Genomic DNA, 18517 nt, shown 5'->3' on the forward strand with positions numbered 1-18517 from the left:
TCAGTTATTGAATTATTTTGTTGTTTTTAATTTTGTTGATTATCATTTATTTACATATGAATATGTTAATATGAATAAATTGTTGTCTTATTCATATATGAATAAAGGTGTGATAATTGTAATTTCGAATTTATTTTTTTTTTCGTTTTATTCATATATGAATAAGTTATGTTTTATTTTATATATTTTGAATCCTCATTAATTTTATGTATTCATATATGAATGTTTTATTCATATATGAATGTTTTTTGTTTTAGTTATATGAGTTTTATGTATTCATATATATTATTGTTTTATTCATGCATTATTATTTTAGGTGGTGAATCTTCAAGTTCAGTACATGAGGCACAATATTTTGATGATATAATTGGAGAACATGTCTATAAGCCAGATGTACCTGTTCAACTTATTCCATTTAAGGGTTTAATCTTCAAATCATTAAAGGTGGCTATCAAAATGTATTCTGAGTATGCTGAAATTGGTGGTTTTGATGTTAGACTGAGGACACAGTCAAGGTTTGATAACAAGATTATAAAGAAGAAAGATGTTATATGTAATCGTGGTGGTAAACAGAAAAAGAAATCTTGTGACACATTCGGTACAAGTGGTGTTAGGAGGAAACGAAATTCAAATTCAAGAGCTATTGGTTGTCAAGCAAAGATTATATTTGAATCTGTGTATGGAACTCCAGATTATGAAGTTTTTTAGTTTGATGAACTTCACAACCATCCACTTGAGAAGAGAAGCGATTTAAAAAAGGCGAGACAAATGTCATATTCAGAGTTTATTGTGCGTGCTTCCACATCAAAAATAGGTCCAACTATGGCTCATAAGTTGAGGGCAAGTTTGAGAGGTGGGTATGAGTTTGTAAAGCCAAAAGTAGTTGACTATAAAAATTTAAGGAGATATATCAACAGGGTTATTGGTTATAAAGATGCTCAAATGATAGTAAACACAATGAATGACCGTCGAGCTCACTATCCAAATTACTCATTTGAGTTTAATTGTCAAGATGATGTTTTGGACTGTATGTTTTGGGCTAATGAAATGGAGAAGGCATATTATGCTGAATTTGGTGATGTTATCTCGTTTGATGCGACTTTCCGAACAAACAAGTAAGTTATTTTATCTACTTTTGTTTATAGATTATTCATATATGAAGATTTTTATATTCACTTATTAATACATCAAAAATTGACTTTAATGAACATTTTTTGTGTGTGTTAGGTATCGAATGGTTTTTGTTCCGTTTACTGCTATTGACCATCATAAAAAATCGGTTACTGTTGGATCTGGGTTGCTAAGCAATGAAAGCATTGAGTCTTACTGTTGGTTGCTTAAAGCATTTCTTAAAACTCATGGGAAAGAACCAACACTTGTTTTAACCGATCAAGATGCCGCAATAAAACAAGCTGTTGAGAATGTGTTTCGTAATTCAAAGCACCGATTATGTATGTGGCATATAATGAAAAAGTTGAAAAAAAAGGTATTATTTTAATATATTTCAAATATATTACTTATTAGTATATTCATTTATGAATATTGATTGTTATTTTACTTATTATTATTTATTCATTTATGAATATTTTTGTTTTAATACAGATACCAGATGATTTATTTACGAACACAGACTTTAGAAAAAGGTTTTCGAAGCTTGTTTGGGACATTAATATGAATCCTGATGTTTTTGAGGTGAAGTGGGGTTTGCTTATGAAGGAATTCAATCTTGAAGACAGAAGATGGTTTAAAGACATGTTTACAATACGTGATTCATGGATACCTGGATATTTTAGTGATATTCCAATGTGTGGTTTGATGAAGACTACATCGAGGTCAGAGAGTATGAATTCATTCTTTAATACATATTCAGAAAGTGGGAACTTACTTTTGAATTTCATGATGAATTACGACACTGCCATTCAAAAGCAAATGAATACTCAACGAGAGCTTGATAAGGCATCAAAGAAAGCATCATATGAAATACAAACACCTCGAGAAATAGAACTGCAAGCATCAAAGGTTTATACAAGTACATTATTTTTTGAGGTGCAAAAAGAAATATATAAAGCATGTTTTTTCTGTACATACTCATATGTTGGTATTGAAGATGGTTGGGAAGTTTACATTGTGCAGCACAACAACAGTAAAAGTGATTTTAAAAATGAATTTAAGGTAATTTTACTAGTTTTTTATGAAAAATGTAATAATATTCATATATGAATATGAGAATATTCATATATGAATATCAATATTCATATATGAATATCAATATTCATATATTCATATATGAATATATGAATATATGAGTGTTGATATGAGTATTCTTATATGAATGTAAATGTGTAAATTTTGTTTTTGTATCAGGTTGAAATAAAAGCTGAAGAGAAAGAAATAAATTGCAGTTGTGAACATTTTAAGCGTATGGGTGTTTTATGCAGACATGCTTTTACAATAATGATGAGATGTGGTGTTAAAGAAATTCCTGAAAGGTACATTTTGAAGAGATGGAGAAAGGATGTGATATCAAGAAATTATCGTTTTAGTTCTGTTCAATCCGATTCAGGTGATTGTGAGAATGTAAAGCTAGTCAATGATTCATATAATAGTTTTGAATCATGTTTGGATATTGTAAGAGATGACAAAAAGAGATTGACTTTGTTTGCTGAGAAACAACAAATGTTGTTGAAGGAATTTGAGAGTGATTATATTTCTCCTGGATTGAAAAGCAAGACAGATGGTGAAGTCGTATGCAAGCTTTTGGGTGTTACTATTCCTATTCCAGAAGAGATTAATATTCATGTTCCTGAAGTTCAAAGCAATAAAGGTTCTGGAATCAAGAAAAGAATTCCAAGTGCAGGTGAAGTAGCATATGCAAATTCTAAAAAAGAACATAGAATGTGTTCAGGATGTGGAAAATGAGTTCCACACAATTTACGTACTTGTCCAGAAAGAGTTGGAGCTGCTAAATCAGCAAAAGACAGTTAGGAATTTTTTAGTTTTTTTTTTATATGTTTTTTGGTTTTATTCATTATGAATATATGCAGATAAAAACAATAAACAATAATTCATACACATTTATATTGATATGGTAAATTGATATGTTGATATTTGTTTTTAAATTACTATAAAATAAGTTATATTGATATTGTAAATTATTCATAAATGAATACAAATATGTGAAATTTGTTATACTAATAAATAAGTAATATTCATATCTGAACTTTTTTATGTTAATATCTGAACTTTGTTATACTAACATATTAATTTGAACTTATTCATAAATGAATATATCATATTCGTATTCATTTATGAATAAATAAAAATAAAGTTTGAAAATATTTGAATATAAAAAAATGACATAAATAAGCAAACTTGTTTCTACTAATAAGTTAGTTATATTCATATCTGAAATTTGTTATATTCATATATGAACTTTGTTATGCTGACATATTACTCCTAATTTAATCATAAATGAATATATCATATTCGTATTCATTTATGAATAAACATAAATAAACTTTGAAAATATTTAAATATAAAAAACTAACAGAAATAAGCGAAGTTGTTTCTATTACATAATCATTCAACACAAGATAATAAAAGCTGTTCATAAGCATTTCACAAAATATGAAAACGATGTTCAATAACATTTAACAAACCATTTAAAACTTGTTTCGCAGAATCATCTTACATGTACTTCAAATCCATTCATCTTCAACACAAACTATTCTATAGCATCACACTTCAACATTCTTTCATCTTCACAAGCAATCATCAATATTCTTTTAACCTTTTTTGAATTGTTTGCATAGCCTTGTATGCATGATCAGTACGCACATTGAATTCAACTTTTTGATATTTTTCAGCAAGATCCAACACCTTAGCCTTCAACATGTTAATTTCAGAAGTTAGCATTATGTGTGTATATCTTTGCCTAAGCTTCTCTAAAGTAGTTTGCTGAACTACACTTTCTTTATGAAGACCTGGTTTCCACTTTGAGAGTGGTTGTCCCATATAGGTCTCCATATGTCTCATTGCAAAGACCTCACAATCAACTTTGTTTTTAACTGTTCTCCATGACATTTCAAGTCGTTGGGGTTTGATACTTTCTTTTGAGATTGCATTTGCTCTTGGATGGTTTATTTCTTTATAGTATCTCACAAACAAATTTTTCTGATCATTAAATAAAATAAAAGTTAGATATGTAATAAATTGGTTCTTTTATGTTGTTGTGAATTGGGTACATACCAAAGGTTTCAATATTACTCCGTATTTCCCTTCATAATCCCCCTCAACTGCACTATTGTCTAGAATTTTAATTGACTGTTTCTTTAAGTTGAAGACAATCACAAAAATGTGAGCACTTCTAACAACTGGAAAGAATACCTGTTTTTATGTATATAATGGTAAGTATTTTGTTGATAATATATATATATAAAAAAACAACTTTAATTAACATACCATGTCAATATCTTTTATGTTCAAGATTTTTTCGTACCCATTGGTACTGTCATGAAAGTTTTCCTTGAATTTTTCATACTTTCTTTCATCAGACAATGTTGAAGTTAGATAAGCAGTCTGTAACCAATATAATCATATGTGAATTTCAGTTGAATATATATAATTATGTTAAAGAATACATCATATTTGTATAATCATATGTGAATTTCAGTTGTAAAAAATATAATATTCATAAATGAATACATCATATTGGTGTATTCATTTATGAATAAGGAAGGAACTAAGGTTAGAACATAAACTTACAGAAACTCCAAGTTTCAAGAAGAGTCTGTATGGTGAATTTTCAAAATCCCTTTCCAGTTCTTGGTGGTTAAGTAAATCAGACCAAGTGTCTAAAACTTCTCCAAAAATCTCTATGTTTGTATATAGACTTTCCATAACTGCTCTTTCTGTTGTCTGACCATATTTTCTCTGGACAACCATATCTCTGCAAATATATAATCAAAATGTCATAGATTATTATCTATATAATAATCATATATGAATGTATATAAAATAAAGTTACTTACGATGTATTGCCTTGTAAGTTGAACAACCATTCACAGACAATACTCTCCTGATGTGTCAGTTTGGGTTTTGTGTCTGTTATTCTGCATTTGAAAGGTGATTTGAAAGCATCAACAAGCTTCTTCTCTCTTGGTTGATCCATATCATGCTTTGATGGTCCTACTTCAGTATGAATTGATACAGATATTGGATTTGGATTAAGAACATTTTTCTTTGCTAATATGATAACAACCTTCTGATGGTCGTCTTTGATTTGTTTCTTTGTAAGTGGTTTTTTTGGTGAAGATTCATTAGATTTTTTACTTGAAGTTTGATCTGAATCTTGACTGAGACCTAGACTAAAGCTTGGATGAGTATCTGCATGCCAGGAGATTTATCATATAAATAGTTGTAAGTTAATTATAATATTTGAGTTTATATTTTGAAATGTTTATCCAAATTGTTACCTCCTTTATTTCCTTTTGTCTTGTCAGCTTTTTCTCCTTTCTTGTTTTCATTTTCTGACTTTTTCTTTCCTGAAAGATAAAGAACTTTGATTAAGTAATTCATATGTGAATAAGTAATGTATTCATTTATGAATAAGTAATGCATATCATTATTTATGAATAAGAAATATTAATTTTTTTTATATTGCGTTATTTATTTGTGAATAATAAAACTTATTATATTCATTTATTAGTGATTCAACTATTTACCTTTATCTTCTGCATTTCCTTTCTCAGTTTCTGTATGTTTATCTTCACCTCCATCTTTCGTGTTCTTAGCTTCTGTTCCTCCTTTATTTCTATCTTCAGAGTTTTCCTTTCCTGAAACATATACATCATATATGAATATTTTTTATTTTTTATTCATTTATATAGTGTATTATTCACTTATGAATAAACAATGTTATTAAAAAAATCAATATAAATATTGTAATATATTTTAAATCATTCATTTACCTGTATCATCTCCCTTTGTTTTTTCAACTTTTGTTCCTTGTTCATGTACCCCTTCTGATTTTTCCTTTTCTGCAAGAGTATTAGTTTTACCTGTACTCATTGGTGACCCTGGTCAAAACTTAACAAACAAAATTGTTATTGTGTATTAATATTTTTATATATTTTTTTAAAATAAAAGTAAGACAAAATTTACCTATATCAATATTATCGAAAATAGTTTTCATTTCAGGGTGATTCCAGATTTCATCTTCTTGACTATTTAAACTTGAAATTCCAATTCCAAGGACATTGTCCACAATGTTGTCAACAACTTTATCCAACAAATTTTCATTTTCAGTTTGTTGAATAGTCTCTTCATGATTATTTGTTTCCTCAGCATGATCATCTTTTTCCTCTTCATCATTCTCATTTTCATTCCTCTTTCCATCTTTCTCTTTTATTCCAATTTCACCTTCTTTTTGATTCTTATTTGCATCGTTCTTTATTCCTTCATTCTTTGCTTCATTTGAATCAAGCATATAATCTACTTCTGGTTGACTTGCATCATTATCACTGTCTTTTTCACCATTTCCCTCTTTATCTTCATTTTCTTTTTGATCATTTGTTTTTTGACCCATTATTGGTGTCAAATTGATTCCTTCAACTCCAGTTTCATTACTTGGAAAATTAAAAAGTGTTGTGCTTTTAGGTTTTTCTTCAACAATCATATTTTTCATCTTTTCTTTGAAAATTCTAAAACTTTCCTTTTCAGGGAACTTTGTCATCGCATCATTAAGCTTTGAATTCAGCTTTTCCTTCATCCTCTCGAAACTATTAAGCATTTTTGATATTTTTGATTCATATGCCTATGTAACAAAAAGAAGTATATGATTAGAATTTAATATAATAATTTAATGTAATCATATATTATTAACATGTTCAAACTAATTACCTCAACAGAATGATCTTCATCTTTATCATAATCACTATCTTCGAGATCTGTATCTCCTTCATCTTGTTCATTAACAAATTCTTCGTTTAATTCTCCAAGTCCAAATCTACCTTTTTCTTGTTCAAATGTCTCTCGATATCTAATCTTCTCTGAACTCCAATAACAAATTGTTGGACGTTTACGTGTTACTGTTAAAGCTTCTGAGTGGATGTTATCAGCATAGAACAACTGCACATAAATGATAACTAATTGATATTCATATTTGAACAAGTAATATTATTTTTTACTTATTCATATATGAATAAGTAATGTAAAGCATTACGTGTGAACAAATATATTTTTCTTATTCATATATGAATATTTGCTATTAGTTTATGAATAATCAATATTATTAAAAATTGAGTATAAACATTATAATAACTTACCACCAAGAAAGCTGAAGGTCCAACAAAGAAGCTGGTATCTGAGTATGGTATGTATGAGTTTTTTGTTCTGACAAGACAGTCCAAAACATAGCTGCACCAGTCTATGTTGCTGATATCTGTTTTTCTTGAAATATAACTCAAGGGAAACAGGTTGCATCTTCCCATTGATGTTGACTCGCAAAACGTGTTGACAAAAAGAACTAAGAAGTTCAATTTGAAATTGAAATCAGCTTGTGTGGTAGAAACAATAACATTTTTTATTGCACTCAGTCGGATGATTGAATCTTTTTTAAATTGTTGCTTCCATTCATCATAACTTGTATCATCCTTAGGCCATTGATCCAGTTGTGTAAGTTTGGTTCCACCAATTGGTATGCCCAACATGTCATGAACAGACTCTGCTGTTACTTTCAATTCCTTTCCTTCAATATCTATCACCATTCTCTCAGAATCAATTTTTTGAAGAACATAAAATCCCATCTTCAGTGGTATATCTGTGATTTTCATTTTGAACAAAGCTACAAAACCCATAGATCTTACAGATTCTTTTTGTTCTTTGCTCATCCCAAGGATTATAGATAGTAATGCCTCTGGTGAACATCTGTTTTTCATTGAGTAAAATTCTTTTACCATTGGTTTTTTTTTTGTCTTTTTTGATTGGTGACTCCTTTTTTTTTGCCTTCTTCGATGGATGACTACTTTCAAAATCAGAGTCTGAATCTTGTAGTTGTTGTTTTTCAGGAGTTTTCCTTTTAAATGGACTTTTTCTGCTTTGATGCTTTATTTTCTTTGGTACTTTTGTTTCTTTTTTATCTGGGAAATGAAAACATATAATATTTGAATAAGTTACTGATATATGAATATGATATATGCTCGTTGATTTATTAATATTTATTTATTACAAAAATATAACTAATATATACAATTTTATTCATATATGAATATATTAGATATGATAGGAATTTTGTACCTTTCGCATTTTTCCTCTTCTGCATTGATCTTGTTTCTCTCATTGTTGGTGAATCTTTATCGGAAATGTTAGTGTTCTTACCTTCATTCAATAGTAAGTAGAAGATAAATGAGTTTGATATTCACAAATGAATATTTGAATAAAACATATGTATTCATATTTTTTTATTCACATATGAATATGTTTTGTTATATTCATATCTGAATAGAACATATGTAAGTGATTTTTGTTGTATTCACATATGAATAATGTATGTATGGCAGCAAGCTATGTTCTATTCATATGTGAAAATAACATACATATTCACGAATGAATATTTGATTAAAACATATGTATTCATATTTTTTTATTCACATATGAATATGTTTTGTTATATTCATATGTGAATAGAACATATGTAAGTGATTCTTGTTGTATTCACATATGAATAATGTATGTATGGCAACACGTTATGTTCTATTCATATGTGAATATAACATACATATTCACGACTGAATATTTGAATAAACATATGTATTCATATTTTTTTATTCACATATGAATATGTTTTGTTATATTCATATGTGAATAGAACATATGTAAGTAATTCTTGTTGTATTCACATATGAATAATGTATGTATGGCAGCAAGATATGTTCTATTCATATGTAAATATAACAAAACATATTCACGAATGAATATTTGAGTAAAACATATGTATTCATATTTTTTTATTCACATATGAATATGTTTTGTTATATTCGTATGTGAATAGAACATATGTAAGTGATTCTTGTTGTATTCACATATGAATAATGTATGTATGGCAGCAAGCTATGTTCTATTCATATGTGAATATAACATACATATTCACGACTGAATATTTGAATAAAACATATGTATTCATATTTTTTTATTCACATATGAATATGTTTTGTTATATTCATATGTGAATAGAACATATGTAAGTAATTCTTGTTGTATTCACATATGAATAATGTATGTATGGCAGCAAGATATGTTCTATTCATATGTGACGAATGAATATTTGAATAAAACATATGTATTCATATTTTTTTATTCACATATGAATATGTTTTGTTATATTCATATGTGAATAGAACATATGTAAGTGATTCTTGTTGTATTCACATATGAATAATGTATGTATGACAGCAAGCTATGTTCTATTCATATGTGAATATAACATACATATTCACGAATGAATATTTGAATAAAACATATGTATTCATATTTTTTTATTCACATATGAATATGTTTTGTTATATTCATATGTGAATAGAACATATGTAAGTGATTCTTGTTGTATTCACATATAAATAATGTATGTATGGCAGCAAGCCATGTTCTATTCATATGTGAATATAACATACATATTCACGAATGAATATTAGTTTTGCTTGTGTTCAGAAGTAAACAAAACATATTTTATTTACCTTTTTGATTTGTTCTTGGTTTTCGTTTATATGTATTCTTCACTGTTGGTGTTGTTTCTGTAAGGGTAAGTAGTTAATATTAGGAAAACATAAGCGAAATGTTAAGTAACATTTGTATTTTGACAAAATAGTTTTGAATAAAGATGAAAACTGAAGAGATGATGTAAAATCATTTATATATCAGATAATAATGGATGATTCTTACAAAAATTTCAAGTAAATAAAGTAATAACGAAGGAGGGTTACGAGAATGAATGAGTATCATAAAAAACTGAAGTAAACAACCTTTTTGAAGAATGAACAGTGTGAAAATAATGTTTTTAGTTCTAAATCAACTAATAATAATCGAAGATTACGATAAATTTCAAGTAATCAAGTGATAATTTTAGAAATGATTCGAAATCGTTAAAAACTCGAGAAAAAACGCCGATGGTTACCTTTCATTGTCAAGAGTGAGGAAATGGTCTCGTTAATGTTTTCATCGGAAGACATTTTTCTTCGTTTATGTTATTTGATGCTTCTGCAAATGGTTTTCTTCTTATCGATTCTTCTGCAAATGGTTTTCGTGTTATGGTGTATCGAAGAGGGAAATGGTGCTTTTCTGTCGAGATTTGACGTGTTATCAAATTACTCAAGTACCCTGACGGTTTAATGTTTTTTGGATTATTTACAAATTTGCCACCGCTCATTAATGTATTTGGATTATTTACAAGTTTGTCACCGTGCGTTTTTTAAGCTCATTAAATGATTGGCTGAGAATGGTTCCCCCATTCTCAACCTTTTTTTCCCAATTGAACCCTCCTATATATATATATATATATATATATATATATATATATATATATATATATATATATATATATATATATATATATATATATATATATATATGACATTTTTTAATTCGTTAACATTGGAAGGTATAAATATGATTACCATACGTTTTAAATTCTACTTATCTCAAAAGTTTTATAATAAAACCTTTAAAATGTTACTTCAAGAATGTGGCTCGATAGCAGCATACAGTAGCCAATTTTTTATACTATTCAAATAATAAGAGAAGTTGCCATCCTTAGTTTTAGCTTTCCACATTGAAATTTCTTTTGTTGAATTTATCAATAATAAGAAACAGTGGCCACTTGCCAGACATCATCCGACATTGCTAGAGGGATAAATGACTTGGAAAAAAAGAGGCTATAAAAAAAAGATGACTAGCAAGTTGTAGACATGGCCGATCCTATATATGGGAATGTACTCATTATTAATTATGAGGTTTTTAAATAGATAATTATTAAAAATTTCTCTCTTTTGGCTTGAAATAGTTTGAAATTTTTAGGAACCGGTTCCGGCGGTTCCGGGAGCAGTTCCAAAATTTTAGGAACCGATGTAACCTGTTCCGGTTCCAACATCCTAGGAATCGGTTCCGGTTCCGGTTCCACTGAATTTAGCTGTTTCCATCTGTGTTACAAAAGTATGAAATTTTAACATTACTACATCATGTTATTATGCATTTTCTTGTTCTGTACATGTCATTAAAAACCTCAATTTTTTGCTATAAAGACAAGTTGCAATTGCAGTTTCCATGACAATATGGGCAAACTTACTCTAACAACATCCCCAACCTGCAACGTCTTCCAGGGAATGGATTCCCACCTTTGATCTTGAAGCACCTCGACAGTTGTATTATTTATTTTCATATCATTTTGAAGACGTTTCTATTAAGAGTAGAGTTTTGTTGAGATAAAAGTTAGGTAACAAATAATCTCCACACTACAGCAAACCAACAATAATGTGTTCAAGAAATAAACTGTTAAAAATAACCAACTTGAATAAAATTAAACACAACAAGTCTAGAATTTAATATTGCTCACCCAGTCCTCAAATGCCTCCTTGACAAGAGATACAAAAAGCACAATACTAAGTGGGTAACATTTGTGATTGGACTAACAGGACTGCATATAAACAAAACCATTTGAGTTACATAATTGGAAGCAAGTCAAAAAAAATTGAACACAATTAAAATTTATAAAAAAAAAAGAAGAAAGTGAGTCTATGATGCATAATAACATGGCAAATAACTTGTTTATCTTCAGGGTTATTCTTCAGAAGCCATACCTGACAAGTGTAAATGATAAACAAGAGATTGTAAGAAAGTACAGGTTAGCCACCCGCCTAAACTGTCAATTATGAACAATAAACTATTTCCGTAACATACAAAGATGAACAATTAACTTCAAAAAAGTTAGCAAAATGGATCACTTTATACTTTACTAACTTTAGTAAATGTTTGAAATGATTTACCTGTTCATAAAGCCCCTTTGGTAAAAAGGTGGCAACATTGTACTTTGCTAATGTTGAAAATGCAGGGGCATTTTCAGTACATGTGCACTTACAATATAAAGAATGATAAAACGTCAATAAAAAGATTAACAAAGTGACAAAAAGGAACATGAAAGATGCACTTACAATCGGATTAGGGGCATCATCTTGTTTACACATGACCAATGGGACCCAGTGTCAAGACCCACTGCCATTTGAGCTGTCCATTTTGAATAGAATGATAGAAAGACTACCCCCCAAATCGATCATTTCATGATGCAAACCAACATAAACAACTCAATCATGAAATAACATCTTCAGACCAAGAAAACAACTCAGTGTGTAGAGAATGCATTGAGTAACAGCAACATACACTTACCTATTGCTTCTTCATGTTTGTCCAAAATGATCTTTTCCTGTTGGCATCTCTTAAAAGTTACACAACAAAAAGGATGATTTTGGAAAAACAAAAAAAAATATTGAAATTATGAAATTACCTGAATGCCCCTATGCGAGAGTCATTGGCTTCACTGATTTAGATCATTACCATTGCCATTGGAATGAGAACACCTTGGTGATTTTCCCTCTTTGGTAACTTGCAAACAGGAGAAAGAAAGATTGTATATATTTGTAACAAATACAGTCTAATGGTTGTGAAACACATATTTTATGAGAATGAAAGAAAAATATGACATATACAATCAAATAGAGTCATAGAAACACAGGTTTTAAAAAAAATGATTCACCCTAATTGATAAAGAGTTTTTAATTTTTTTATGAGAAATGGAGGTGATGGATAGGAGAAATAAATCTCAATGACAAGAAAAAAGGGGAAGGGGTCACGTGTTCGTTGCCAGAATCCAACATGCCAGTTAGCTCAAAATCACCAAAGTATATTAAAGGAGGAAGAGGTGAATTCATTTTTTCTATGAGGCGGTGGATTTTTCTGTACATCTCGATGAGGCGGTGGATTTTTCTATCCATCTCGATGTAGAAGAGAAGAAAGAAAAGTTGTCACCATTTTTTGGTATCTCTGGTCTGAAAATAAAGAAGCAGTGTAACGGGGAACCGTGGAAGTCACACCAACTTGCACAAATGTCCAGACACCTACTTAGGGAGGAAAAGAAACATATATTACAGTAAGTATAAAGGGAGAATAGTTGCAAGGAATAAGGTTGAGAGAGAGAAAGGGGGGCTTATCTAAAATCTTCGAAGAAGAAGGGTTATGTTGGATGAACAGAGAAGTATTGGAGGCACTGAAGGTGGGTGAAGACGAAGGCCCTAAGGTTTTAATTTTTGCGATCGAATTGGCGGGGGTTTATTTTTTTGAGATTTCATTTCCCTCCTTCCATTAAAACGTGTGTTTCATTGAAAAATTATAAAACAAAACACTTACATGACACACATTTAATGATAGACGCCCTCCGTCTTTCTTTTTTTTCTTTTTTGACACTAATTTTAGGACACGCACAAATGTGTGTCCTATATCCTTCAAATTTTGGAAAATTGACATCAATTTTAGGACACACAAAAAATGCGTATCATAAATCAGTGAGTGTCATTGTTCGCGTGTCATTAAAGGGTTGTTTTCTAGCAGTGAAAGAATGAACAAATGGAGAGAGTATGCACACTCTCTCCAGGTTACAGTTTTGGTACTAGTCTAGAAGGAAGAATGAAATCCTTCTTTTAAAACTTAATCTTTACCCACAAGGCCTTAACACTTTAAGACAAGCCATGCCTCTTTATAATATTTAATTCCTACACTTATAAAGCATGTTCCCTATAATATTATATTCAAAAGACATGTCTCCTATAACCCTCTCTATTTTCGGCCCATGCTTCCAAAAAGAAGATGATATGTTTAAATTTTATAAACTCAAAGTTTATAAAATATAAACTTTGTCTTTAGGTAAAAGAAAAAATGATTCAACTAGTCCAAAAGGTTGTACATGACTTATTAATTCATACCATATGAAATAATATGCTACTTGCTAATGAAAATTATAATTTCTAAATAATTTCCAATTAATTATAAGAGTTTATTAAATGTTTGTTAAAATCAATTTCTAATAAATAATCAACTGTATCATGTTGTTGTTAGTGTGACCCATTATTATCATATGTTAATTAGCAATATCATTTTAATATGATTCTTGAGCATACTAGATCTTTCAATCTCGCACTTGCGCAAGATTCATATTAGACCGATATAGACAGTGGTGAACGTCTAGCAATATTTCACTGCCCCCATCAACATACGACTTTTTTCCATTCTATCAACGCCCAATTCACAAAAAGCTCCAAGTTGCAATTGGTATATAAGGTAAGTTTATCAGTTATCCCTTTGTCACAGACATCATATTAAACATGAGATATGGATCGCAATCAATCTCATATGTTGTTCAACTTTTGGTAAGGCTCCTTAGATGTCTAAATCTCAACACATAAGAGGAACAAATCCCATGTTGACAACATAAGCCTCTTGCATAGTTCATATCATACCTGAAAATGGCTTTTGTAACTGCCCGGTTAAGGACCAGTGTTTCACCATATCTAAGCACAATACTCCCAACACTTATGTCCCATTATGTATCTCAAGTGTTAAGGATACAAAGATAGTACCTTTTAATCAAGTATCATTCACAATAGCGATCCATGAGATGATCTTGATGCAGGTCATTTCAATACCAGGTCTCTAACAAGTATCTATGAAACTTGGTTACAACTCATTGCCTACCTTCATCCTGTGAAAGTCAACTAATCCAATTCATATTAGTCTTAATTTGTAATTTCTTCCATAATTATATATGACTATGAACTTTTAGAATAATAAGATTATTCATAGATTAAACATGTTAATATAGAACACAACAAGTATTGATGTTATGATCATATCCGAGTATATCAAAACATTATATAATGGTTGTTGTTACAATGTTCCAATATCCAAATACTAAATCCAAATCTAAATCCCATTTCTAGAATAATAAAGTCCTATAGCTGAAGTGTGACCATTCATACTTAGCTTATAAGAAGGACTTTATTAATGGGTTTGACTAAACTTAATTTGTGTGAATTTTGCGAATACTATCATCTCCATATTTTACTTTACTCTAGGTATAGTTAAATATCTTAGAGTATATGATTGGTGTTCTTTCATGATATAGAGTCTCTTAGCTCGATTAAGTATACTCTCGAAGTCACAAAGATTTCTATGTGATCCTTGAATGGCAGAGATCAACGTAGCTTTTCAATGAACACATTCATCCAGTCATATTAGATTTAAAATTATAAAGTAGTGTATTATTATTTTGTAGTATTTTGTGTCATTTTGTTTTGCTTGGACCTCATTCCAACTAAACTTACTCTTCATCCAACAATGAAGTCATAATCCAATGATAATTCATAATTATCTCTATTTTCTTAGGAATCAGAATCTTATCTAGCTCTTTACATGAAGATTTTTATTCTAAAATAATTGTCTTATATACATTATCTTAGTTCTTCCAAAGTACTCTTACAATGTTCCTATAGTCATCTGATCACTTAACCATGTATTCAATTGGTATATTATGATATGCTCATAACATGATCATACACCAGGTCTTATGCATAATATGGCATAAATGATGGATTCATTTGCCAAGCAAATCGAATATAAATCATTTCAGCTTGTACAAAGCTTTGAGTTAGGTTCTTTCGAGGTTGGCTCAAACTTTGTGTCATGTGACAATGCTTAGGGTTTCCTCCAAAGGAATCTTCTATCTTGATCTCTTTCAATATATTGTTAGTAAATGAAAAATGATATAAAACATTTCAACATTCATTTTATCTATCTCTATAGATTTTACATTCCAAGAATGTATATTGTCCTTTCTAAGTCTTTCATTTTAGAAATACATTCCGAGTCAAGGTGAAAACCATTGGCATGGTCATAATCTAATTTCTCATGATTAAGTATGTCTCATTCATACAATATTAGGAATATCACTATGCTCCCACTAGTTCTTAGTAAACACACATGTTTTATTCATTTTTATATAAAAGCACACCTTGTGGTTTCATATTAAAATGATGATTACAACATTAAGATGTTTGCTTTATATCCACAAGTGGATCTCAATATTTACACATTTTGATAGGATAATATGGATTAAGAAAACCTCTAGGCTAGTCTAGGTAGATATATCTTCTAGTAGATGTCTATTAAGAAAAGCGGTTTTTCTTGAATTCTATTTGCTATATTTCATATTGACAATATGAATTTATAGTAAACAATATCCTTGTTTATCTAATCATAGCTACTTGTGAAAAAAGTTTTCATCATAGTCAATGTCATGAGTATGATAAAATCCTTTTATAGAAAGTATTGCTTTAAATGTGTATGGTTTCCCATGTAATGTATTCTCTTTAGAAGAATCACTTACATGCTATAGAGAGAAAGTTCAATCAAGACCATACTTGATCATCATACATGGATTACATCTCATGTTCACGACTCTAAGTTATTAATCAGATTCGAGATCTGACATAGCATTTTGGTATTTGATGTATGTAAGGATAATAATTCTTGAAAGATCGAATAGATTCAAAACAGATTATGAACAAGAATACGAATAAGAACAAGACAATGATTCAAAATATGCTTAATGATTATAAGCCACGGCCTCATAAGAACTCGATTAAGAATTTCTACTATAGAAGCGTGATTAGGGTTACAAGAATATTGCCAAAGTTATCAAAACACGGTGCATGCATCCACCTTAAATACTATAACCCTAATAAATGACGTGTGGACAAGCCCAAGCCCATTTACATAAATGAACTAGTAAACAAACACAATGACACAACTCTAAATCCCAACAATCTCCCCTTTTGCGTCCATTGAGGCGATAGGCTCTTCACTGTTGTGTCTTCTTTGTAGTCTTGAAGAGCTTGGGGATGACTCTGAGAAGATGCATATGAAAAGAAATGTACCATCTTATCATATCAGAGTAATCTTCTTCGCAGCTTCGTCATTCAGTTTACATTTGCCTGTGATATCCAAAATGAACTCCAAGCAAACTGTAGAGAATAGATGCTTATCACGCAATGCGAAGAGGCACTTCTGCAAACTAGCTCCTGAACCATGATGAAACATTACGGTCCAGTTTTCTTTTTCAATCTTCCCCATCTGCATCTTAGTGATTTCTTTCGTCTTGCCAGTAAGGGGAGCAGTAGTGTCACACCCCCAAACACAAAACGATGGAAACGTTCGGGGGTGGAGGACGTCATGTATAGTATCACAACAATTGCATCATAGTAATCAAAGTAAACAAAACCATTACATTGAATAAGTAAAATATTTACTTCTGTTAATACATAGTTTGTATACATCAAAAGTATAGCAAAATATAAAAGACGTGCCTCTATAAGCTCCGTCTTCTCAAAAGCCTGCGGGAGTACCTGTCTACTGATTTCTTGAGAATACAAGCGATTTTGAAAAGAGTATCAGCATTAAAGCTGGTGAGTTCATAAACAATGTTTTTGTAATGAAAACCTGTTGATGAATCTGTGAAAATGTTTGTATGTTTCCAAGAAAATCTAATATTTTCTTTAATAAAAGCGTGATAATACCAGTTCCTTCTATGACCACTTAGTTCATACTAGTTATGTATAAACCAATATCGAACAGACAGTTGATTATGTGGATCTGCCCTAAGCCCACAACCAAACAAGGAACATGAAATGATGCGAAAGCCACACATTCATACATAACCCGGGTGCATAAACTAAGGAATTATAGAATTAACAATGAATTTTCGTTACTGTATCCTGTTGTAGTATATGAAAAATGTTAGTTTGTATGCTTGGTTAATACCAGATGTATTGTATGGTGTGTTCTGTATGAAAACTTTTGTGTAGAACGTTTTATATGAAAACCCCTGGCTACCACCAGTATGTATAGTAGTTGTATTACTTAAAGTAAAACCATGTATTCGAATTCCCTGAAACCTCCATTTGTAATGTATGATAGTTCTATTAATGAAAATAAAACTAATTGAAGAAATGAATTCCATAAACAAATGGTTAGTTTATACTATTGTGAGTTCGTATAACCATGCTTGATAAGACCTAGTGACCTTTACTACGTTCTTCAAGTGTCGGATATTATGACATTTGTCGCCCCAGGCATGTCTGCCTAACTGTAGCTAGCAGTTCAGGTGTGGGATTGTCAGTCCCGAATAGATCTATTCACAAATCTCACGCTCTCCCTCTAGGAGACTCTGGTTATACTGTGTTAGGATTTAGTTTCGTACCCCGAAGGATACAAATTGAAGTAATGCCTCACAACTCTCTATTAACTAGTTTTACGTGTGGTTTTGTACCGTTCTCTTGTACTTGAAATCGTATGTATACTTTACAGAGTAGTAATAATTCTACTTAAATAATTATTTAGTATGGTACTCTTGTATTCAGAAAGTAGT

General features: G+C 30.1%; 1 protein-coding gene across 1 annotated transcript; it reads left to right on the plus strand.

The window, feature by feature from the left end:
* Window positions 1-822: 822 nt before the first annotated feature.
* LOC145105911 (protein FAR1-RELATED SEQUENCE 5-like) lies at window positions 823-2919 on the plus strand. Its single transcript, XM_079042977.1, has 5 exons — window positions 823-1115; window positions 1228-1486; window positions 1603-2029; window positions 2108-2172; window positions 2365-2919. The coding sequence occupies exons 1-5, from the start codon at window positions 823-825 to the stop codon at window positions 2917-2919; spliced, it is 1599 nt and encodes a 532-aa protein (XP_078899103.1).
* Window positions 2920-18517: the final 15598 nt, after the last annotated feature.

The sequence above is a fragment of the Lactuca virosa genome, chromosome 4, assembly GCF_052849685.1.
Source record: "Lactuca virosa cultivar CGN04683 chromosome 4, Lactuca_virosa_CGN04683_v6, whole genome shotgun sequence".
Lineage (NCBI taxonomy): Eukaryota > Viridiplantae > Streptophyta > Magnoliopsida > Asterales > Asteraceae > Lactuca > Lactuca virosa.

What these genes read in the sequence shown, in the direction of transcription:
- LOC145105911 (XM_079042977.1), top strand. Translation starts at nt 823, where the DNA reads ATGGCTCATAAGTTGAGGGCAAGTTTGAGAGGTGGGTATGAGTTTGTA. An exon ending in GCGACTTTCCGAACAAACAA is followed by an intron (nt 1,116 to 1,227) that starts GTAAGTTATTTT and finishes TGTGTGTGTTAG; the next exon opens with GTATCGAATGGTTTTTGTTC. An exon ending in AGCATCAAAGGTTTATACAA is followed by an intron (nt 2,030 to 2,107) that starts GTACATTATTTT and finishes TTGGTATTGAAG; the next exon opens with ATGGTTGGGAAGTTTACATT.